At 47.1% G+C, this 24,815-nt stretch overlaps 1 protein-coding gene across 1 annotated transcript in view; it reads left to right on the top strand.

Annotated features, from left to right (window-relative positions):
- Positions 1–24,815, top strand: part of LOC147101631 (uncharacterized) — a 688,387-nt gene that overhangs the window by 335,476 nt on the left and 328,096 nt on the right. The window contains 1 exon segment of the mRNA XM_085965351.1: positions 16,281–16,325. Coding sequence (XP_085821477.1) covers positions 16,281–16,325 — 45 coding nt within the window.

The raw sequence follows: 24,815 nt of genomic DNA, 5'->3' as shown, positions 1-24,815 counted from the left end.
TCCTCCTCCTCCTGCTTCAGCCTGTCGCCAAACCCTCAGCCGCTTCCCCGCTCGGGCCAATGTCAGACACGTCGGTCGAGTGCTGATGATGTCATTGGGACCCGATCTGCATATTTAAAGAAGGAGCCCGCCGGCTTCAGGCGGGTGTCCTTGGTGTCTGCCGGTGGGATTGGGGCGGGAGGCCATCGGGTAAATCCACCACTCCATTTTAACTGCTCCCTCACCCCCGCCCCCCTGCCCCCCCATATGTTAGTTAAATGCAAGGATCGTGATTTTGTTGGGGACAATGCGATATTTTATTAGGAAAACGGAGATGATTGCGGTAAGGACCAATCATGGTGCTCACTTCACATCACATGTTATTACAGTAGATCACAGCCTAAAGAAACCCTTGTACATTGTTTTAATGTTTCTGTTTGACAAATTGTTTATTCTCTCTTCTGTAACTCAGTATTTCCATGTGCCTGGATTAGTGCTAGACAACACCTTAAGCCAAACAACTGTGGTGCAGTAAGCATTATACTACACATCATGTAGGGGAATTATTTAATTAATCTAGTCTGCAGTTTGCAAACGATTCCTTTCTTTCTAGCCTGTAACTGGCGTCTCTATTCATACAGTAAAAGATTATTGGATAGGAGGTTTAGATCCATGTTGAAATTATTTGTGTGGATTTTGTTAGTCACTGTTTTGTGATTTGCATCAAAGAACATCTTGAACTCACTGAAGAATTTAGCCAGCGGTGGTTTGGTGACAGTCATTGAACATAGTGACTGTAATGGTATCCAGATTGAGGTAATGCTATTCTTGTGTCTAATCATGCTAGAAAGGCAAAAGCTCTCTGAATTACTGGTAAACAAGGATATCACAGTAGATCTCGTTTATGATATAATATGCTGGTCCCTTACAATAATACACTGTTAGAGTATCAGCCATGGCTCAGTTGGTAGCACGCTCTCTTCTGAGTCAGAAGGTTGTGGGTTCAAGTCCCGCTCCAGAGACTTGAGCACAAACATCTAGGCTGATCCTCCAGTGCAGTACTGAGGGAGTGCTGCACTGTCGGAGGTGCCATCTTTCGGATGAGACATTAAACCGAGGCCATAAAAGATCCCATGGCACTATTTCGAAGAAGAGCAGGGGAGTTCTCCTGGGTGTCCTGGCCAATATTAATCAACATCACAAAAAAACATTATCTGATCATTATCGCATTGCTGTTTGTGGGAGCTTGCTGTGTGCAAATTGGCTGCTGCATTTCCGACATGGCAACAGTGACTACACTTCAAAAAGTACTTCATTGGCTGTAAAGTGCTTTGGGATGTTGTATGTTTTCCAGCGACCATATCAGTAAAGGTGGGCTTGGCTATTTGCACTCCCCGTCCCAGGCTGTAGATTAATTCACACATTTGTCAGTGGCCATTTCCAGTGTGATAAAACCTAGTCAATCTTCAGGTTTGCATACTGCTTTATAGACAGTTTATGGCCAATCAACAGGGAATTTTTTCAAAGTTGCTTTCATAAAATCATAGAAATTTACGGCACAGAAGGAGACCATTCGGCCCAGCTAAAAAGAGCTATCCCCAGCCTAATCCCACTTTCCAGCTCTTGGTCCAGAGCCCTGTAGGTTACGGCACATCAAGTGCATATCCAAGTACTTTGTAAATGTGATGAGGGTTTCTGCCTCTACCACCCTTTCAGGCAGTGAGTTCCAGACCCCCACCACCCTCTGGGTGAAAAAAGTTCTCCTCAACTCCCCTCTAATCCTTCTACCAATTTCTGTAAATCTCTGCCCCCTGGTTATTGACCTCTCTGCTAAGGGAAATAGGTCCTTCCTATCCACTCTATCGAGGCCCCTCATAATTTTATACACCTCAATTAAGTCTCCCCTCAGCCTCCTCTGTTCCAAAGAAACTAGGATATCACAGTAGATCTCGTTTATGATATAATATGCTAGTCCCTTACGATAATACATTATATAGAGTGTTAGCTGTGGCTCAGTGGGTAGCACTCTCGCCTCTGAGCCAGAAGGTTGTGGGGTCAAGTCCCACTCCAGAGACAACAATCCTAGCCTATCCAATCTTTCCTTAGCTTTCACCTTCAAAGGTGGATTATTGGAGAAAAGAGACAGAAGAAAGGTTAAGTATAAGACAGAGAGAATAGTGGGACAGGTGGGAAAGCAAACTTTTAACATAGAAACATAGAAGATAGGAGCAGGAGTAGGCCATTCGGCCCCTCGAGCCTGCTCCGCCATTCAATGAGATCATGGCTGATCATCCAAACTCAGTACCTAGAAATTCAGTTGCGTTCGCCAGCCGTTAGCGCCTTAGGAGGAGTAGATCTCGAGCGCTAGCCACTTAGCGGCCGGGCGCAGGACGATCTGCGCCTACGCCCAACTTCAGTAGACATTTAGCGCCGGCGCAAAGTGTTTGCGCGCGCTCAGCTGCGCGCGCAACTTATGACGTCATTTCGTCGTGCAACGCCCTTTGTGCGCCCCAAACCGGAACTTCAGTCGTGCCCGCCCAATGTGGGCGTGGCGGTGTTAAGAACTGTGAAGTGGAACGCAGCAGAGGCCCTGCGGGCCTCGGGGAGCGCTAATTAAAGGGCACTTACACTGAACTATAAAGGCCAGCCATTTTGCTGCAATGACTTTTGTGCAACGGATTTCTGGACAGAGACCAAGGAAGAGACCTTACTGATTTGGCCCAACATAGGAGAGGTATTTTTGGCTTCTGGCCAGAGCTTGGAAATTGGCCTCATTGTGATTTCATTGTTTGCGAGTATATTATGGGGGCTGCATGGGGTTCCAACCCTCAGTTCCAGCATTATGTGCGAAGGGCTCGCAGACGCTGTGTGAGAGGGGCAGCCATGCCTAGACGCAGAGGGGGCATCAGGCGTCGGCAACGTAGGCCTTACCCACTCAGGGAATACCGCCAGCAGGTGTCCTATCTCACCATGACTGCCGCGCAGTGTGTTAAGAGGCTGCGCTTCAGAAGGGAGATGGTTGCAGAGATCTGCCAGCTGCTTCACAGAGATCTGCGTCCACAGCTGATGTGCAGGACGTCTCTGTCGGTGGAAGTGAAGGTCACGGTGGCTCTGAACTTTTATGCAAGCGGCTCCTTCCAAGCCGCTGCTGGGGACATAGCTAACATATCCCAGGTCGCCGTGCATCGCTGCATCCGGCAGGTCACCGATGCCCTTTTCACAAGGAGACACCAATTCATCTCCTTCCTCATGACCCTAGAGAGGCAGGAGCAGCGTGCAGTCGGATTTGCGAGGATCGCCGACTTCCCCATGGTGCAGGGCGCCATTGACTGTACGCATGTGGCTTTGCGGGCACCTATCGACAATGCCGAGGATTACCGCAACCGGAAGGGCTACCATTCCTTCAATGTACAGCTGGTGTGTGACCACAGGCAGCGCATCCTAGCTGTCAATGCCCGCTTTCCAGGCAGCAGCCACGATGCATTTATCCTGCGCCAGACTACTGTGGCTGACATGTTCCAGGCACAGCCTCCCCCAAGAGGATGGCTTATCGGGGACAAAGGCTATCCTTTGTGTACATGGCTCATGACCCCGCTCCGCGCGCCCAGGACCCCTGCTGAGGAGGCATACAACGAAAGCCATCAAGCCACAAGGAACATCATAGAGCAAATGATTGGCGTCCTCAAGCAACGGTTCCGCTGCCTGGATCGCTCCGGCGGATCTCTGCAGTATTCGCCGGATAGAGTCTCCCAGTTCGTCGTCGTTTGCTGCATGCTGCACAACCTGGCTATCCGCAGGACTCAGGCACTGCCACCTCATGTTGGACCACCACCTCAGGAGGAGGAGCAGGAGGACCATGAGGAGGAGGAGGAGGAGGAGTACCAGCCCAGGAGGGAGCCACAAGGTCCAAGGGCCGTCCGTCGCCGGCTTATTGAACGACACTTCTAGGCCCCCTGTCAGGGAATGGCTTGTGGCAATGAAGGGACATGAATGCAGCTGCTCCGCAAGCCCTCAGCCGGTTAACGCAACAACCACTTCAAACATCACACATGGACAAGCTGAATAAAGAAAAAGCTTTATTGAATAAACTCAGGGCCCTTCCCACATGAAACCCAAAAACAGACAACACCCCCAAAAAACAGTCAAACACATGACTCACTCCCACAACCTGGGGAGGAATAACAAAAGTTTTGCATCCAAATGGCCTTCATCCTCGGCCTTACCAAAACAACCCCCGCATAGACAACACAACCACCCCCATATAAAAAAACATTTGGCAACACACTCTACTTTGTGTGCCGAGAGGGCGAGTCCTTGTCCAGCCTTTTCCGGCCCCTGGCCGACCTGCTGCTCCGCCTCAACCTGGGCCCTGTGGGTGCTGCAAGGCTGGGGGAAGGCTCCTGAGGGGCACATTGCGTGACAGCAGATGCCCTTGGGGGTCGGCCTAGACGAGCTCTGGTCCTCGAGGGGCCGGCTGCTGACTGCTGCAGCTGTGGCTGGCCAGCACCAGTCTCTCCAGCAGCTCGTGGCAGCTTCGCTGGGGGAGTGGCAGTGGCGGCTGCAGCAATTGGGGCAAGCTGGCTGATGCCAGGCGCTCGCTGCTCGCCTGAGACACTGGCACTCGGCCGGGCTGGCACTGCAGCAAGCGCAGCAATCTGCTGAAGGCCAGACCGCTGTGCTGCTGCAGCGCGGCGGGTGCCCTGGCGATGCCTGCCTGACACAGCGAGTGTGGCAGCAGTGAGTGCCCGTACTGCCCTGGTCTGTGCCCGCATCAGACCAGCCAGTGACTGCACGGCACCACTGATCAACTGTCCACTCGCTGCCTGTGCTGCCCTGAAGTCGTCCCGACTCGCGTCCTGTGCTGCCCTGAATTCGGCCCGACTCGCGTCCTGTGCTGCCCTCAATTCGGCCCGACTCGCGTCCTGTGCTGCCCCGAATTGTTCGAGACCCCTGGCCTGTGCTGCCACGAGTTGTTCGAAACCCCTGGCCTGTGAGGCCCCGAAATCGGACACACTATGAGCCAGGGACTCGATGGCCTCAGGCAACCGTGCCACAACCCCCATGAACTCGGTGTGCCGACGATCCGAGTCCGCGGACATTTGATCAAGGAGGCGCACCTCCTGGGCGAGGACCGTCTCCGGACTGGAGGCCAGACTCTCCCTCTGGGGAGAAGGCCGCCAAGCTGCCCGACCCTTCCCGCGTGGCTGGACGCCACTGGGCCCAGCAACTACACTCCCCTGCAACACTTCCCCCCTCTGGGGAGAAGGCAGCCGAGCTGCCCGACCCTTCCCGCGTGGCTGGACGCCACTGGGCACAGGAGCGACACTCCCCTGCAACACTTCCCCCCTCTGGGGAGAAGGCAGCCGAGCTGCCCGACCCTTCCCGCGTGGCTGGACGCCACTGGGCACAGGAGCTACACTCCCCTGCAACACTTCCCCCCTCTGGGGAGAAGGCAGCCGAGCTGCCCGACCCTTCCCGCGTGGCTGGACGCCACTGGGCACAGGAGCTACACCCCCCTGCAACACTTCCCCCTGGCTCTCCTCCAGGGAAGACGTGTCCCCTCCATTGCCATCCCCTGGCGCGGATGAGGGTTCCCCCGATGGGCCGCCTTCCTCTTGCTCCTCCTCGTCCTCCTCTTCCGAGGGACTGTCAGTCGCAGCCTCAGGGACCTCCTCCTCACCAGCTGAAAGCAGGAAGGCACAAGAGTAGCTTTAGAGTGAGGACAGGGCGTCAGCGAGGGAGGCATGAGTGGTGGCATTCTGCGCATTGGTCGGACAGTGGCAAAGGATGTAGATCTGAAGCGCAAGGGGAACGAGAGAGGTCCAAAAGGTCATGTCCTTACCATTGGGGCCCAGCACAGGGTCGGCATCTCCACATGCAACGGGGCCAATCAGGCGGCCACCCATGAGTCGACCCACGCGCTCCTCCAGGTCACTGAGCTGCTGGAACTGGGGACGGCCTCCCCCGGTGACAGTCCGGCTCTTCAGATTCTGGGCCAGCTTGGCCTGCAAGAGAAAGGACGGCCTCTAAGTACAGTGTGGTGCCCTGTTGCTGTGTGCACTGCCTCCCATGGTCGAATAGCTTGGCCAGTGTGGTGCCCTGTTGTTGTGTGCACTGCCTCCCATGGTCGAATAGCTTGGCCAGTGTGTAAAGTGCAGAAAGTGCAATTGATGTTCATGCCAGTGCCATAGCTGCTGGATGAGGGCTGGCCATTAGGGCTTTGAGGTCCCTTTGCCCATAATGTGAGGTGCACATGCAAGGATGAGGAGGACACTGGAAAGGGTACTCACCCTGACAATCCGAGTGAGGTCGTTAAACTTTTTCCGGCATTGGTCACCAGTCCTGGGGACATCGCAGGTGGCTGTGACCCTCTGGGCGATATCCCTCCAGGCTCTCCTGTACACACTGGTGGCAGGCTTCTTGCCACTGTCCGGGAACAAGATATGGCGTCTCCTCTCCAAAGCCCTAACCAGCACCTTTAAATCATGGGCAGAGAAGCGCTGCGCTCACTCACGGGCCCTCTGCATCTTTCCTGGCGCTATTTCTCTCCAGCAGCAGTGTTTAGGCCTAGCTGGAGGGCTGCAGTATCCAGGGCGTGGCAGCAGACCAAGTCGACCCTTCCCCCTTTAAGAGCTGGCCGGCGCCAGGGTGTCTGCTGTCAATCAAAACATGACCGCACCTGCGCTGCGCCCAGCCTCGGCGGTATCAGTCTGCACCGCCGGCTTAGCGCCTAAAGATAGCCGTGCATCGCCAGTTTTAGCGCTCGAGCAAACTCCTTGGCCAAAGCTACTGAATATCAGCGAAGTGGCCTCCACTTGCCGGCGGGCGCAAACTTTAGCGGCCGCCCGACTTTACCGCCCCAAAAGTGGCTATACTGAATTTCTAAGCCCCTGTCCCTGCCTTCTCCCCATATCCCTTGATCCCTTTAGCCTTAAGAAATATAGAAACATATTTGTTTAGAATTAACATTGCAGCAACAAAAGTATTCTTAATGTTTGAGTAGCTTTATTATTGTAGCAACTACAGTTTGTCAGTTGAATACAAACAAAGTTTACAGGAATTTCCCTAAACCTACATAAGAAAGAACTTGCATTTATAACAATCCTTATCATGCACTTCAAACTAATAAATCATATTTGAAGTGCAGTCACTGTTCTTATGAAGACAAATGCAACAGCCAATTTTCAGACAGCGAGGTCCCAGAGACAGCAAAAGAGAGGAGTGGCCAGCTAACCAGTTTCTGGCGGTGTTGATTGAGGGAGGAATGTTGGCCAAGGACACCGAGAGAGCTCCCTGCCCTTCTCCAAATAGTTCCATAGAAATTGCTAATGACCACTGCAACAGCCTGATGGAGCCTTTGGTTATCACCTCATCTGAGAAACAGCCTCCGACAATGCAGCACTCCCTCAGTACTGCCCCTCTGACAGTGCAGCACTCCCTCAGTACCGCCCCTCTGACAGTGCAGCACTCACTCAGTACTGCCCCTCCGACAGTGCAGCACTCACTCAGTACTGCCCCTCCGACAGTGCAGCACTCCCTCAGTACTGCCCCTCTGACAGTGCAGCACTCCCTCAGTACTGCCCCTCCGACAGTGCAGCACTCACTCAGTACTGCCCCTCTGACAGTGCAGCACTCACTCAGTACTGCCCCTCTGACAGTGCAGCACTCCCTCAGTACTGCCCCTCCGACAGTGCAGCACTCACTCAGTACTGCCCCTCCGACAGTGCAGCACTCCCTCAGTACTGCCCCTCCAACAGTGCAGCACTCACTCAGTACTTCCCCTCCGACAGTGCAGCACTCCCTCAGTACTGCCCCTCTGACAGTGCAGCACTCACTCAGTACTGCCCCTCCAACAGTGCAGCACTCACTCAGTACTGCCCCTCCGACAGTGCAGCACTCCCTCAGTACTGCCCCTCCGACAGTGCAGCACTCACTCAGTACTTCCCCTCCAACAGTGCAGCACTCACTCAGTACTTCCCCTCCAACAGTGCAGCACTCACTCAGTACTGCCCCTCCGACAGTGCAGCACTCCCTCAGTACTGCCCCTCCGACAGTGCAGCACTCACTCAGTACGACGCTGAAGTGTCAGCCGAAATTACGTGCTCAAGTCCGGGAGTGGAGAAAAAGTTTGCGGCCCTACCCTGTAAATTCAGTAGTAGCGCCCCAAGAAGGTGGTGGAGCCCTACTGGAAGTTCTCCACCTCCTTCTTGGGGCACTGCTACTCAGTGTCATGGCGCTACGTGCAGCTGCGCCACACGCGGCAGCACGTAGCGCCGCGTCATTGCGGGCCTCCTCCCCTGATTAAAGGGGAGGAGCCTAGCGCTGCGCGCACCGGGGCCCTGCTGGACCACCGGGGAGCGGGGTGCCATAGAAACAGCCCGGCACTCAAGAGGACGGCCAGGCTGAACAATTGTGGCTGGCACCCCTGAATACAAATGTTAAAGGTGGGCAGGTGCTGGCAGTTGGCCAAAATAAAAATGGCCGCCTGACACCTGCCCTTTAAGTAGCGCCGCCGCCCGCCACCGCCGCTGCAAAACCGCCCCCTGATAATGTCGCACATCTCACCCGGCGATAGGGCAGGGAGCGCAAGTGAAAGTTTGCGGCCGGGGCGCTGCGCACGGCGATGACCTCATCATTGCAAGCGGGGCGCTACCGCCTACTGCCGCCGCTAACCTCCCGCTGAACTTCGCAGGAGGCGTTAGTGGCGCTGCGCCCGGGCACTAGGGCATTTGCGCCCTGTTAGCGCCTAACAAGAGGCACTAACGAGAGGCACAAAGCAACCCAATTTCTAGCCCTAGATCGTTCAACATGGTCGATAAAAGGCAAAAATCCAGCTGATGTTTACACTTCTCCAGTACTGCATATACTTACACTTAGAGTAATGAGAACTGTAGTCCAGTACAAGAATAAGCTGTTCAATCGCCAAGAGAGCATGACACTGGGAGAAGGGATTGAAGTAAAGTTGTTCATTCTGTTACGAGCCGAAAGTGTGCCGCCCGCCATATTGGTAAAGGCTCAAAAATCGCCATGCAGTGCCCACCCCTGAAATAGACATTAGACCTTTTTTGCATATGCAAATAAGGAGCCTAATACCCGTTTGAGACCCACCGCAGGATTGGTTAGCCTTGCCAGGTCTACATACGGCCTGATGCGGTTTTTAAAGGGAACCACATGTTAGGCCGCAATCAACAAGTAAGGTTTTAAAATATACTTGCTTGAATGTGTGGGCGCAGGAGTGCCCGTATACTAACTCGCACCAAGTCCCATTCACCCATCGCCCCTGTGCTCGCTGACCTACATTGGCTCCCGGTCCGGCAATGCCTCAACTTTTAAATTCTCATCCTTGTTTTCAAATCCCTCAATGGCCTCGCCCCTCCCTATCTCTGTAATCTCCTCCAGCCCTAGAACCCTGCAAGAACTCTGCGCTCCTCCAATTCTGGCCTCTTCTGCTTCCTCGATTTTATTTGCTCCATCATTGGTGGCCGTGCCTTCAGCTGCCTCGGCCCTAAGCTGTAGAATTCCCTCCCGAAACCTCCCCGCCTCTCCACCTCTCTTTCCTCCTTTAAGACGCTCCTTAAAATCTAGCTCTTTGACCAAGCTTTTGGTCACCTGCCCTAATTTCTCCTTATGTGTCAACTGTTGTTCGATAATTGCTCCTGTGAACCGCCTTGGGACATTTTACTATGTTAAAGGCGCTATATAAATGCAAGTTGATGTTGTTGTTGAGGCATAGCATTGAAACTGGAAACATTCACAGAACGCGCATCGCTGCTGACCGTTGCTTGAACCCCTGCCCCCCCACGATCATCGTCAGCATTACATCCCTTCACGACTGCCGCCACTACTCCCCGCCTGATCATCGCTGCTACCTCCCCCCCACCCCCCCCCCTCCCAACTTTCATCCCTCTTACCCCACCCCAGCCACCACTTCCTTCCTGGCCCAGTCGCCCCTCTTCTCGGTCACACCCAGTCATCACTTACCTGCTGGCATCACGGTGGCCCGACCTTCAACCCCGCTTCGCCGCTGACATGAATCAGTCATTCATGAAAGAAAGACTTATGAAATAATACTGAGTGGCCTGCGGGTGGCGCTGTCCAGGAAGAGTATAAATACTCGGGCACGGGCCCAGCTTGCGCAGGACATTCTTAACAGGAACTAGTGAAGGACACAACTAGACCTCCATGTTGTAAAACAGTTGATTAAAGCTTAGTTTAATGCTTAGACCAAGTGCCTAGTAGTTTTCTTACATCAGCCGCCAAACTGCCCGGTGCTGCCCGCAGCTCCCCGGCTGGATGGTCGTCAGGGCCCCGGTGCACAATAACGGGTGCACCCTCGGGCCTCACGATTCAGGCCAAGGGATCGTTCCGCTTCGCAAAAAATGGCTGCACCCAAATTTCAAGGCTTCCCACGTCCTTTGCAGCTTTGAATATGTGTACTTGCTTCTGTGGCATAACATTTGTAAAATTAAAAATAATAACAGAAGGTGCTGGAAACACTCAGCAGGCCAGGCAGCATCGAGGAGAGGGAGAAACAGAGCCAACATTTCAGGCCGATGACCCTCCGTCAGAACTGGAAAAGGTTAGGGAGGAGAGATTTTTAAGCAGGGGCAGGGAGGAGGGGAGGAAAGAACAAAGGGAAGGTCTGTGATAGGATGGAAGGCAGGAGAGATTAAAAGACAAAAGGGATGATGGTGCAAGGCAAAAGGAGATGGTAATGGGACAAGTTAAGAAACAAAAGATGACTCTAGATGATGTGTGGATGATGATGGCAGCAACATTAACAGCTGTTATTTCAGATTTCCAGCATCCGCAGTATTTTGCTATTGTATTTGTAAAATTAGATTGGTCTTAATAGTGTAATGTTAATGTATCTACCTTCTTAAACAGCGAAGACACAGGTGGCACCACAGGTACTGTAACTTGTACTTTATCTGGTGGAATGGACCAGACTCTCTGCAGTTGGTGCAGGGTGATAGTTGGATTTTTAGCTCCTACCTTTGAATTGAAGAGGAGAACCACATGGTTATCCTTTAACTGTGTCTAGCTAGTGAAACACAAATGCCATATAGTTAGCTAAACAAACGCTAAACTGGTTTAACTTTCATTCTGCTGAATAAAGAGAAATTTCATGTGCTTCAAACAGTGAGACTTTGTTTTAATCCTTAACCTGCTAATTAAACAGAAACTCAGAGGGCTCCAGTTTCTGCTGTGGGTAGGAATATGCATACTATAAAGCCCACAATTTGCTTGTATATACCCACATTTCCATCCATGAATTACCTCATATAGATGAGATCCGTGATTAGTATTCAGGCCCATGAGGCTGATTTTCCTATACTGGTGTAACTCAGTAGAACTGGCGCACACAGCTCCCCAGAATGGTGCTACGATGATATCTCAATTTTTATGTGTCTGTGCATTTGCATAATTATTCACAGCTAAATGTAGATTTGTACATTTACAGAGAGCACACTGGCGATAGAAGCAGAAAATTGCATTGCAGTGAAAATGACAGGATGTAGAAAATTAAGGGGAAGTGGCACAATAGAGAAATGGAATTTCTTACAGCCTTTGAAAAGGTTGGGAAAAACACACCTGCCTGGCATCCATCCACGGTGTCTTCATCCTCCCAGTAGCTTACCTGTATAGAGCTTCCCAGTAGTAATCCCATTCAGGGCACTAATGGATTCTGTAATAAAAAACTGCAGAGCAGTTACCACAAAAAAACTCATTTTGTGAGAGCAGAAAGATAAAAATATATTAAGAAAAAAGCTGCATAAATGTGCCTTAAAATTGTAGGTTTTGATCTTCTTGCCATGCCTGCCGCTGATCCCTGTGCAGCCCGTTATATGATGTGCTGATGCATCAACATATAATCTGGAAAAAGCAGAGGGCAGGTGTCATTACACCACTTCCACATCGTTTGCTCTATGTCCGTCTTTCGGATGAGGCGTTAAACCAAAGCAAATATCCTGGCCAACATTTATGCGTCAAGCAACATCACTAAAGCAGATGATCTGGTCATGATCTCACTGTTATTTGTGGACCTTGCTGGGTGCAAATTGGCTGCCCCATTCCCTACATTACAACATTCACTGTACTACAAACTACCTCAGTGGCCGTAAAGTGCTTTGGGATGTCCTGAGAGTCATGAAAGGTGCCGTATAAATGCAAGTCCTTTCTTTATTTGAAAATTACAGTAAAGCTCCTGCCTGTTTGTGTTTATTCTCCTCCATGGTGACCTGACTGTGAATCTGTGCAGCTCAGAGCTGAGGGAACCCATCAGTTTACAATGTTTCTCAGTTCTAACAAAGCTTTTTAACCATTGGGCTTCTGTCCATCATGTATATAGAGGCATGGTGGATAGAATACTGATAACCACACGAAAGTCTTTGGATTATACAGATTTTGGGAGTTTAGATGGAGATCATTGCAGCAGATAAAAAGGAGAGAGGGTCCAGGTACATAGATCATTAAAATGTCATGAACAGGTACAGAAAATAATCAAAAGGCTAATAGAATGCTGGCCGTTATATCTAGAGGACTAGAATACAAGGGGGTAGAAGTTATTCTGCAGCTGTACAAAGCCCTGGTTAGACCACACCTGGAGCACTGTGAGCAGTTCTGGGCACCACACCTTAGGAAGAATATATTGGCCTTGGAGGGAGTGCAGCGTAGATTTACCAGGGAGGACTCGTAAAAATCAACATTTCATTGTGCAGTACACACGTCTGCTGCATATATGACAAATAAAATTGAATTGAATTGAATTGAATGATACCCGGACTCCAGGGGTTAAATTACAAGGAGCAATTACACAAACTAGGGTTGTATTCCCTGGAATTTAGAAGATTAAGGGGCGATCTGATCGAAGTTTTCAAGACATTAAGGGGAACAGATAGGGTAGAGAGAGAGAAACTATTTCCACTGGTTGGGGATTCTAGGACTAGGGGGCATCGTCTAAAAATTAGAGCCAGACCTTTCAGTAGTGAAATTAGGAAACACTTCTACACACAAAGGGTGGTAGAAGTTTGGAACTCTCTTCCGCAAACAACAATTGATGTTAGATCAATTAATTTTAAATCAGAGATTGATAACTTTCTGTTAACCAAAGGTATTAAGGGACATGGGCCAAAGGCGGGAGTTGGGTCACAGATCAGCCATGATCTCATTGAGTAGCGGAATGGGCTCGAGGGCCTGAATGGCCTCCTCCTGTTCCTGTGTTCCTATAACAGATATGTGATGCAGAGATCAAAATGGACCAACAAAGAGTAAGAAATGTCAGCGTGCACTAAGGGGAAGTGAGAACTAGCAAATAGAAGTGAGCCCACGATACCAGAATTCATTGTGTGAGAACCAATGGCTTGACAAATACTGCTTGATTTGGTTACTGTTGATTTATGTGAAGTACAAATGATTAGTAAATAACTGAATAAAGAGCTATTTGAAAAGTTTAATATCAAAATGTTTTCATTTTAAAGATTTTGGAAGTTAGGGTTTCCTTGGGTTTCTCTTGATTCCAGTCCAATCCATTTCCTCCTGCAAAATGAACTCCCAGCCAGACTTATATAAATATTATAGAGAAGTAGAACCAATCAAAAGTGAGGAGATAAACAAACAAAAATATCCCCAAAAAATTCCCTGTAATGAATTTAATCCTGAACTAATGAAATTGGAACTATATTTGTGATCCAGTGTTCACCAAAAGGTCAATATTATGTTTTTAGGTACAAGTATCCAATATGGTTATTTTCATTAGTTCATAACTATATAAAATTACATACAAGGAGATTTACTCGGCTTGTTTTAATTTTAAAAGAGCATTTTTTTAATGTAAAATGTCATGGAAATAAATCTGCATTGTTTTTAAAATATTATGTGGGAAATCACAGCGGTATTAATTCCCATTACACTACGCGGTAAAGCACGTTAACGTTGCGACATTGAAGTCATAAAGCTTCAAGCGCGCGCTATTATCGGGAAGCTTTGTCCAGCAGCCTCACATATCAGGAAATTGTGAGTGCGCTGTCTGGGATTTCCTGTCCATTATGGGGGAACTTTCCGATAAATATTGCAGTCGGACCCTGCTGCCTTCTATGTCCTGTGAGCCTGCTAAAAACAACAGGTTAAAATAACATCCCGCAGAAAGGCAGCGGGATTGGAAGAAGTAAGTTACTTACCCCGATTTTAACTGCTCACCTGGCCGGGCAGGCAAGGTTAAAATTGGGCCTATCATTTTTTTTTGGTCAACATTTTCTATAACTTTTTAATGGTAATTCAGCTTGCTGCCACTTAACATCAGGAGAGCCTAAAGCATCACTTTCAGCCCCACCATAAACTCCACTTCCTTGCAACTGAACCTGGCCACTTGCACAGGTTGAGCCAGTCCATGCAAAATCTCCGCCTCCTGTTCTACCCAGAGCTAAGCTTCAAACCCCACATCCTATTCATCACCAAAGACCAATTATTTCCACCTCCATAGCATTTCTTGCCTCTGCCCATACCTCAGCCCCTCTGCTGTTAAAACTCTTAGCCATGCTTTTGTCGCCTACCTGCTTAGCCAAGCTCCTACCCTCCATATAAACTCTAACTACCAAAACTCAGCTGCTCACATCCTGTCCACACCAAGTCCCCGCTCCCCCAGCACCCCGCCCTCGCTGACATACATTGGATCCCTGTCCACACCAAGTCCCCGCTCCCCCAGCACCCCGCCCTCGCTGACATACGTTGGATCCCTGTCCACACCAAGTCCCCACTCCCCCAGCACCCCGCCCTCGCTGACATACGTTGGATCCCTGTCCGTTAATGTATTGTATTTAAAGTCTTTGTCCACCTCTTCATATTCCTCATCCCACCCCCACGTTATCTCTGCAACATTCTCCAGCCTTAAATCTTTCCCCCCCACCCCACCCGCCAGTCCTCTGATTCTGGTCTTTTACACATCCACCATTGGTGAGAGATACTTCAGCCACCTCTGCCCTACTTTGTGGAACTCCCTCCACCTTTAAAAACCTTCTTTATCGACCAAGCTTTCAGTCACCACTCCAATTCTCTACCTCCATACCTCAGTGTACATTCCTTGTCCATTCCCATTCATTTGGTGTTGTAATGAACAGCAAAGAAACAGTTATGAGGAAAGGAAATCAGTAGTATATTCTCAGATATGATACCAAACAACAACTAAGTTATATACCATCAAAATCTATGATGATTTTAATTTCACAGTTATGGGAATTTAATTTGAAGTTTGATGATAATTACCCTCCAATGCCACTCACATGGAAACATTAGTGTATCAGAAATATTTTAATTGCACACTACTTATGTTTTCCTGCCTATGTGGTGTATTCTACGCTCCAAATGCATCATAATTTCTAGCCACACACAATGTTCCCTTTTCTTTGGGTGCGTGGCCCCTTTAACGGGCTGCGTGCTCCATTCAGATTTCTGCGCATGCGTGGTTTTTCCCCATTCAAAAGCCGGTGACGGGCCTGCGCGGGAGCTCCAGGCCTCTACGCGGCCACGCAGCTTAACGGGAACCTTAGTCACACACATTGCATTCAGTATATAATTAAGTGGCGTAAATGAACTTTGTTTCAGCCACTGTTAATACAATATTTAAAGAACAATTACTGCTATGGAATTAGTGGTATGGATGTGCAATATGCTTTATCGAGATTATAATTCATTCAGTTTTAATAGCGTATAAAATAATTTAGTGATGGCAATACTATAAATGGTCACATGGCACAAAAAGGCTCTGATTCAGTCTGTGCTAATACAATAATACAACATACAGAGGCTGTAATTCAGTCAATGTTTGCGGTTTGTTTGGATTGAGATCTGTATCATTCTGTCTGTTATTTACATGATTAAACCTAGCAGCTAAACATCCATCTGACACAGATTCTGTATTTTACTTCGGGTTTTTACTCTGGTTCTATTCCAACTTATTACCAGTTCCCCCTACCAAAAAGAAAGCGCTGACTGCTGGGTGGCTACAGTTATCTCTTTCACTGAAGTGTTCCTGTAGTCCCGCTGGTGGAATGGAGGAAATCAGGCCCGCGCATAACTGTAGGCCACTGAAGCGGGACAACAAGCAGGCCTCTGTTTGCACGCCGAGTGAAAGTAGCTGAGCTTCATTCATTTGCATGCCTTCTGTCGATGGGAGCTGCAGATTACACAGGCCAGGGAGGGGGACCAGGTCTTCCCCCTTGAGCCTGTGCTTTCCGAGCACGAGCCACTTTCAAACTCTTACTTGTTTAGAAAAGAGCCAATAATCTTCTGATCTTTGCTTACAGGGAGAGTTGGGAGCCCCAGGCCCTGCTGGTGTTCATGGATTGATTGTAAGTATCAAACATTCCTTAACTACTTCAATGCCATTATTTATTTTACATTCAGCGGCATTACTCTGCATTCTGTTTTACTGAGAATATTGTCTTTCGTCATTCAGAAAAATTGCATGAACATTACAATATGCTCTGTTTCTAAAGACAAAAGTGAAGAATGAATATTACAACCATCACAAATACTGGTTAATAAGTAATTTATATTCATTAGTGTTTAACAGAAAGTCATTCAAAACATTAACACTAGTTACTTAACTTCTCATTTTTATTAACCAAAGCCCTTTGATGCTTTAGTCTCAAAATGACATTGGCGTATTTCTTCTGGTGACTTCTAAGAAAGATGCATTTTTAACTCTTGCACTGCTGGCAGCTCCTGGGACATTCCTGTCTCCTGGGACATTCCTGCCTCCCTGGACCAACCAGTTTGTTTTCAGCTCACAAACTCTGACACTTACAATAACACTACTATCGGGAGTAGCTTTATTATTGTAATATTAAACCTGTAGACTAAAATATACTGTTAAAACACAATTTAAACTAACGTTAAACACTTCCATTTTGCAATGTTCCTATTTTGCCCCCCCATTCTCTCTTCTTTCCCATTCTCTATCTGACCTATTTTTATTTGCTGAACTGTATGTAACCTTAGGTCCCATTAGGTAGAAACAAAACTGTCGTACCTTTCTGGAGTTGGAAGCAAGTGAAGAAAAACAGCCTTTTGCTGGAAACAATCTTTAAAGGCTGTTTTTCAGGGCAATTGATGGACCAAACTTGAAAGATTCACATGGTTGCATTCTAGATGCAACTGGATCAGTCTTTGATAGATTTTTACAGATCAATCTAAAAAGAGAACAGAAGAAAGAGTATATTAATCAGCAGACCCCCAGAGTTTGACATCGTCCAGTGAATCTGTACACACTGCTCAAAGAGTTAACTTTTCAAACATTTCAGAAACAATTGTGACAGCCACACACATCCCACTGGATAGTGATCAGGAGCAGCAACCCTGGCTGAATTTGCCTTTCTTAAGCTCAGGGAATGCCTTTTTTTAAAATTTATTCATTCACGGGATCTTGGCGTCGTTGGCCAAGGCCAGCATTTATTGCCCATCCCTAATTGCCCTTGAGATGGTGGTGGTGAGCCGCTGCAGTCCGTGGGGTGAAGGTGTCGTAGCGGTTTGGTGTAACTGAGTGGCTTGCTGGGCCATTTCAGAGGACAGTTAAGAGTCAACCACATTGCTGTGGGTTTGGAGTCACATGTAGGCCAGACCAGGTAAGGAGGTAAGGACGGCAGATTTCCTTCCCTAAAGTGCATTGGTGAACCAGTGATAGGTTTTTACAACAATCCGGTAGTTGTATGGTCACCATTACTAACACAAGCTTTTACATTGCAGATTTATTTAATTAACTGAATTTAAATTCCCCAGCTGTCATGGTGGGATTTGAATTCACGTCTCCCGATCATTAGTCCAGGCCTCTGGATTACTAGTCCAGCAGCATAACCACTACGCTACCGTACCCTACTGCTGAGCCCAATCATGGCGCCTCCACCACCCCCATGGCGGACTTCAGCTAACTGAGCACAGATCAGGGCTCAAACGTAGGACCTGCCCGCTCCATATGATTCATTTGGTCACTGGATAAAGTTGCTGAGTTATGAGAAAGCCTCTGCAGAAAATTTGTCAACTAAACCATTTAGTTTTGCCTACTTCTCTCCCTATTGCACAACAGCTCAAATTAACATATGATTTTTTAAAAAACAGAAATAATAACAAATGTATCAGTTTCCATTTTTATTGAAAATGTCATCTTCCTCTTCAGTTGATTCCTAAAATGAATGTGAAAATGACATTAACAATTTCATTGTTTAAGTTCTTGAAGGGAACATGTGTTTCATAACATGACTCCTCTTGAATATCAGAATAAGAGTACAGTTGTACTGCCAGCTTTGTGACAATAGAAAACGGTTTGTTTGTGCATCCATGCAAAATCAACAGTATAACTCGGGGACCGGGCCTCAATCTGATCTTGAGCGCACCCAGACCCCCTTTTGGAGGCTGTCCTACACCAGTTTGAATTGACATTAGTTGAAGTATAATTCCAACCTTTAACATTGCAGCTTCAAAAAAGATTGATTCCAGACATTTATGATAATTAAACAGAACCTCTTGGGTGTCAGATATTTGCCAACAGTGTTCATTTTAAAGAGACCATAAACCTTTCATTTAACAGTGCAAGGTGGTTTTAATAAATAGAAATTGCTAAACTTACGCAGCTCATTCTTTAACATGTCTCGGAATCTGTTGTTAAAACCTAGCTCACTTTGTTCTAAGCTTTGTCTTGCAAACTTTGGGAGCAGAATTTTTCCTGTACGGAAATTATGTGAGGCGAATGAAGGAAGAGTTATGACAGCAGAAACCACCAAGTGCTGGCAACAGTTTGCTAGATTTAAACCACCAGACTGCATTTTCCTAAGAATAAAAAGTGCCAAGAGGGTACTCAATCGAGACCTGTGGAATTCCATGAGTAAAGAAGATCAGATAAAACTATTCAACATGTGGTTTATGTAATTAATCACAAAAAGTGAACTTTTGCAGAAGCTGACTGAACAGTTCCCAGGTTGTTCCAATAAGGACTCAAGTCCTTAAATGATTCAAAAGATCATTATGGGCCTTTAAACAACACCCCTGGTAGGATAAAGTTTAACACTCAAATTTCACACCGTGGTGATCGCTGGTGTGAATCCAGAGGAAGACTTTTACCCTCCACTCATTCAGCAAACAAGACAAATTGTCTCTCACGAAACGGGGAAAGGAATGGATGTTACATCCCATCTTAAACCAAAAACATTCATCCCTCCCAAAGCTTTCTGAGTCACACAACATAATTGCTGGATGAGTCGCAGGGTTACTGGACCACCCGTTCAGACAATGCGTACAGCTAAATGTGATGCACCAAAGGTGAACTAGGGGTAGAGGTGAGAGGGCTAACATTTTACAAACTGTTTGCTAAATAAATCTCTTGAGAGTTTCAGGATCAAACTGACGGGATGAAAAACAGGAAAACGATCTCGTTAAACGTTTTCTAAGATGATATCAGCAAATAGGCTTACAATTAAAATTAAGATGAATTTGCCTTGAATGCCGATGTCTCTTTTAACCCTATCCCAATCTTTCCAAAAGCTGAGAATAAAAATGTGTGAATAGATAGTTTTCCCCCCTAGAAATACCATTCTTGAAAACCAGCTCTAACACCATATACATTTTAAGGGTCGTTTGGAGGCTTTGCTTGCAATCCAGGCTACTTCCACTAGTAGCTGCCTCCTTCAAGTAACACCCACAGCACTACAAAAAGTAAACAATGGAGTTACACACACCATCAGATGAAACTGGAGCTATTAAGATGCTGAGGGTTGCCCATTTTTGGGTGATTGGGGGGGCGGTGGGGTGGGAAAGAGACGATACTATTTTGGACTCCACAGGAAGCACCTGGTTGAGTTTAACATTTGATGCAACTTTTAATGTTTAATGCCTTACTACAGGGTTATAGCCTATGAAACCCAGGCAGAGAGGACCTGCTGGAAGGAGGGAGGAGGACAGTAGGAGTATGTTTGTGTGTGTGTGTGTGCTAGGTCGATGTAGCAGAGCCTGGTCTCCAATCGTCTTGGATCCCCTTGCCATTGGACCAAGACCTTGCTCTGTCAAGCCCGTGTGGTAGCTGGTGTGCAAAGGCCACCCCACGTTAAAAGAATTCACGCACGGCATCTTCCACCCTTTAAAATGAAGTTTGGGACCTGGAACGTCAGGACCCTCATGGACAACCCTAACAGTGACAAGAGACTGTAAGTCCCGCATTGGACTCATCAGTCACCTGAGAACTTATTTTTAGTGTGGAAGCAAGTCATCCTCGGTTCCGAGGGATTGCCTAAGAAGAGAAGACAAAAAGTGAGCGCATAGCCATTGAAATTATAAAGTGATATCAATGAAAATGGCTTGTGCTTGCCAATGGCCAGCTATCTAAACTATCTGTCGCCTTTTCATTTTCAGACGTCCATTTGTAAAACATGAAATGGAAGTGTTATGGAAAACTACCTATAGGTGGGCTGAAGAAGCTCAAAAAAGATTACATTTTCTTTGATGTACACATCATCTTATGCAACATATAAGCAAATCCAAGTGTTTTTCTACCTAATTGGAAAATAGCACTGTGAACATTTATAATGTCACTCTCATTCTAAATCTTAGGCTACTGAAAATCAGAACCTCATAGAATGGTTACAGCACAGAAGGAGGCCATTCGGCACGTCGAGCTCGTGCCAGCTCTCTGCAAGAGCACTTTAGCTAGTCCCACTCCCCCTCCCTTTCCCCGTAGCCCGGCAAATTTTTTCCTTCAGATACTTATCCAACTCCCTTTTGAAAGCCGTGATTGAGTCTGCCTCCACCACCCTTTCAGGCAGTGCATTCCAGATCCTAACCACTCGCTGCGTAAAAAAGTTTTTTCTTATGTCGCCTTTGGTTCTTCTGCCAGTCACCTTAAATCTGTGGCCTCTGGTCCTTGACCCTTCCGCCAGTGGGAATAGTTTCTCTCTACCGACTCTGTCTAGACCCCTCATGATTTTGAACACCTCTGTCAAATTTCCTCTCAGCCTTCTCTGCTCTAAGGAGAACAACCCCAGCTTCTCCAGTCTATCCACGTAACTGAAGTCCCTCATCCCTGGAACCATTCTTGTAAATTAACCTATAATTTCTCGCAGATTTTGAAATATATCCGCACTGTCACTCCCACTTAAATACCCTTCATTCTCTAGGGGCTGAATATTGATAGAACAAGAGGTAATTATCTGATTTTCCTCTTAAATATCTCCAGGTGGTTCTTTTTAAAGCACTTCTAAAAATGTAATTATGGTCAATACTACCCACCACTAGTGTGCATAATTATGTTTTTAGACCTGTAAAAATAAACTGCCGTGTACAGAACCTTTTTTGTAACCAGAGTATTAAAAGTGCAGCAGCATTTTCAGAGGATTGCTGTTCAGCTTCGATTCAACAAGCCTGCAATGTGCACAAGGCTTTAGATGGAATGGTTAAAATAATAACGTCTTCACGGAAAGATTTTCTTCTCAAATATTGATTTAAAAGACAAAAAGAAAACTTTACAATTACTCACTCTCTGGAAGACCTTTGTGATGTTAAGTACATCCACAACAGTAGAAATCTTAATTCAGAATGATTATTTTTTTCTTGTTTTTTTTGGTGAACAGAAACGTTAACGATTAGGCCACTTACACGACACAGTTTGCATTGCTGCAAATCGTTTTCAGCAAGGATAGTGTAATTCAGCTGTGAAATCACCGGATGCACGGAGGGTCTCGGCTACCCTGCAGCATTAACGTTGCCACGAGCGATCTAACTCCCCACCGACCTGGGATGTCAATCCCAGCAGCTGGGGTTTCACACCTAAACTGCGGCTCCCGTATTGCAGTGCAAACCCTCTTCAGCAGTTTCTCACCCAAACCCACCTCTCCTTTCACGGGGCAGCCTTGTAACATAATGGCCCAGTAATTCCGGTCCCAACGCGTGAGTACGGACGGGGAACTCACGCGTGGGCCTGTTGGAAGTGCCGGATTTCAGCATGCACAGCGCATGCGCGGGAAACCGGCATTTCCTCCAAGGGGCTCAGAGGTCCAACGCGTGTGCGCAGGACTCTGCACGCACGCGTTGAACTTCCTTCTTTTTGACAGGTTTGCCCGTGTGCAAGGGCCTGAACTTTTTAGACATATAAAAAGGAGGCATAAGGACTTGATTCTTGAAGGTAAGTGGTCTATTATTTAAAATTATAACACTTTTTCCACAGCTTTATTGTTTTTAAGGACTTTACAGTAAGGTAAGTTTATTTTTAGACCCGATTTCTTAAAAAATTATTTTTTTCAAAAATTTGATTAATTGTTTAAAATAGTTTTTTAAAGTTATTTATAGTTTATTTAATTATTGGGATGTTTTTTTAAATTTTATTTAAAGTTAAACTAGTCTTTTGGGCGCCCGTACTTTTCATGAGTTTGACAGTTCTTACTATCAAACTCATGAATGAAGTTTCCCCTCCCCTGATTGGCTGCACAGTGCTCACCTGATCCCAGCTGGCACATCGCACTAACTACGCCGCTGGATCAGGCAAGCACATCGCGCTGACATCTGAACCGGGCCAGTGACAGGAATTCCAAGCAGGCCCAGGCTTCAGATGTCGGCGCGCCGGGTGAGTGCACATCGGGGGCTTGCACGCGTGGCAAGCCCCTGATCCTAATTTCTGGCCCAATGACATCCGATCATAACTGGGGATGAAACCCACTTTGCAATGAGGTTACTGAGATTGGTTTTGGAGGAGTCAGTGTAAATCAGCTCTCCCTAACCACTACAAATTTTGCAAGCAATCCACTCTTGAGTTTTGCTGTGCACAGTTCAAATGCACCCATGGATAAGAAGTGTGCGGCCATCTCCAGCAGGTTGTCCTACACCACTTTGGTTTCACAACCCCCACAGTTTAACGGCCTTGTTGCGAATCAAAATCTAAGAAGTTCCTAGGATGATCCACGGGTCATTCAGCTTCCTCTTAACATTAAGATTTTGTCATGATTCAGATGCCAGTGAACACACCTCTGCACAGCTGTGCAAGCAAACAAATGCAGAGCTCCGTTGACCCTGGCAGCTAACAACCCAGAGCTGGTATACCTTGAGTATGGCAGCCTCATGTAACTCTCTACTCAGTGGCACTGGAACACCAGTGAAATTTTAAAAGCCAATGATCCTGTTGCCTCTACTAACATTAAAAATTAAATGTGGTCCGGTGAACTGCCTGGGAAATTAATTTTAAACTTGCGATGTGACATGAATCTTGTCATTCATGTGGAAATGACTTATGAAATAATACTGGGTGGCCTGCTGGTGGTGCTGTCCAGGGAGTGTATAAAGACTCGGGCATGGGCCCAGCTTGCTCAGGACATTCTTTAACAGGAACTAGTGAAGGACACAACTAGATCTCCATGTTGAAAAACAGTTGATTAAAGCCTTGTTTAATACTCAGACCAAATGCCTAGTAGTTTTCTTACGTCACGATGCACTGGTTGCAGTTATACCACAGCTGATGTGACGCCAGGGTGGGAGAAGACTATATCCTGGAGATGGTCTCTCATCTAAAGCTGAAATCCAAACTCGTGCTTGTTTGCTGCAGTTATACTGCCAAACATGCACCATAAATTCCTTATTAAAACCACTTATTCTATCTGTTCTAGGCAGGGTAAGGTATGTAATAGACTGAGGGAGCAGCTAATGTCATCCAACGCAATAATCTAACAAAAGTGCCCCCTCTTTAAAAAAAAAAGCCCAACTAATTGAAAATTAAACATTAAAAAAACCAAAGGTAACTTCTCAAATTAAATAAGAACATTATTTTCTGTGTCTACTCCAGTCCCTGCGGTGCCCACCGGTCGCAGAAGGACTTTGGCAGTGCAACACTGTAATAAGAAGAGGTTCCAGTTTAACTGCTAGAGATCAGCCAGGGAGGTGAAGTGAGGGCATGTGTTAAGTGAAGTTTGGCAAGTGAAACAAGTGTGTTAATTGTTGTGGGTCAAATGAGGAAGCATGGTAATTACTATGTTAGTCTAAAATGTCAAGAAAACATGTCAGCTGCTATAGATTCGCAGAAGCAAGGTGAGTATATTAATTATTGTGAGCTAGGCTGATAAGTGAAGTAAACATTTCATTTACTGGAAACAGCTGAGATGTAGGATAGATGTGTTAACTTCTATGAAGCATAAGACCATAAGATATAGGAGCAGGGGTAGACCATACAGCTTCTCAAGCCTGCTCCGCCATTCAATAAGATCATGGCTGATCTCCTACCTCAACTCCACTTTCCCGCCCGATCCCCATATCCCTTGATTCCCCTAGTGTCCAAAAATCCATCAATCTCTGTCTTGAATATACTCAACGACTGAGCACCCACAGCCCTCTGGAGTAGAGAATTCCAAAGATTCACCACCCTCTGAGTGAAGAAATTTCTCCTCATCTCAGTCCTAAATGGCCGACCCCTTATCCTGAGACTGTGACCCCTGGTTCTAGACTCCCCAGCCAGGGGAAACATCCTCTCAGCATCTGCATGGAATGTCAATGGAACATACCAACTACTACTCAGCATAGTTCATTTGGAATCCAGAATTGCTCATTACTTGAGGCCAGGAGTTTTGGGCTCTTTGCTCGGTCACCAGATAGATTTTTATTGGGAGGGGGAGGAGTGCCCTTTTTCAGGGGGACAGAAAGCTGGCAGCTCAGAAAGCTGTAAACACGTAGTTGGTATGCCTGTCACATGATCATGGATCAACATTGACTCAGTGATCAGTCTAAGACCCAAGCCATTCCACCCTCACAGACGAAGGCTGCAGTGTGGTGCTAAAGGTAAACACCATATTTAAAAAAAATCAGGGATGAAAACAAATTCT

Source organism: Somniosus microcephalus, chromosome 23 (genome assembly GCF_052327205.1).
Source record: "Somniosus microcephalus isolate GS21.2 chromosome 23, FLI_Smic_1.0, whole genome shotgun sequence".
NCBI lineage: Eukaryota > Metazoa > Chordata > Chondrichthyes > Squaliformes > Somniosidae > Somniosus > Somniosus microcephalus.
Note: the sequence above shows the minus strand (reverse complement) of the source record. Positions and strands in the feature narration are given on the sequence as shown.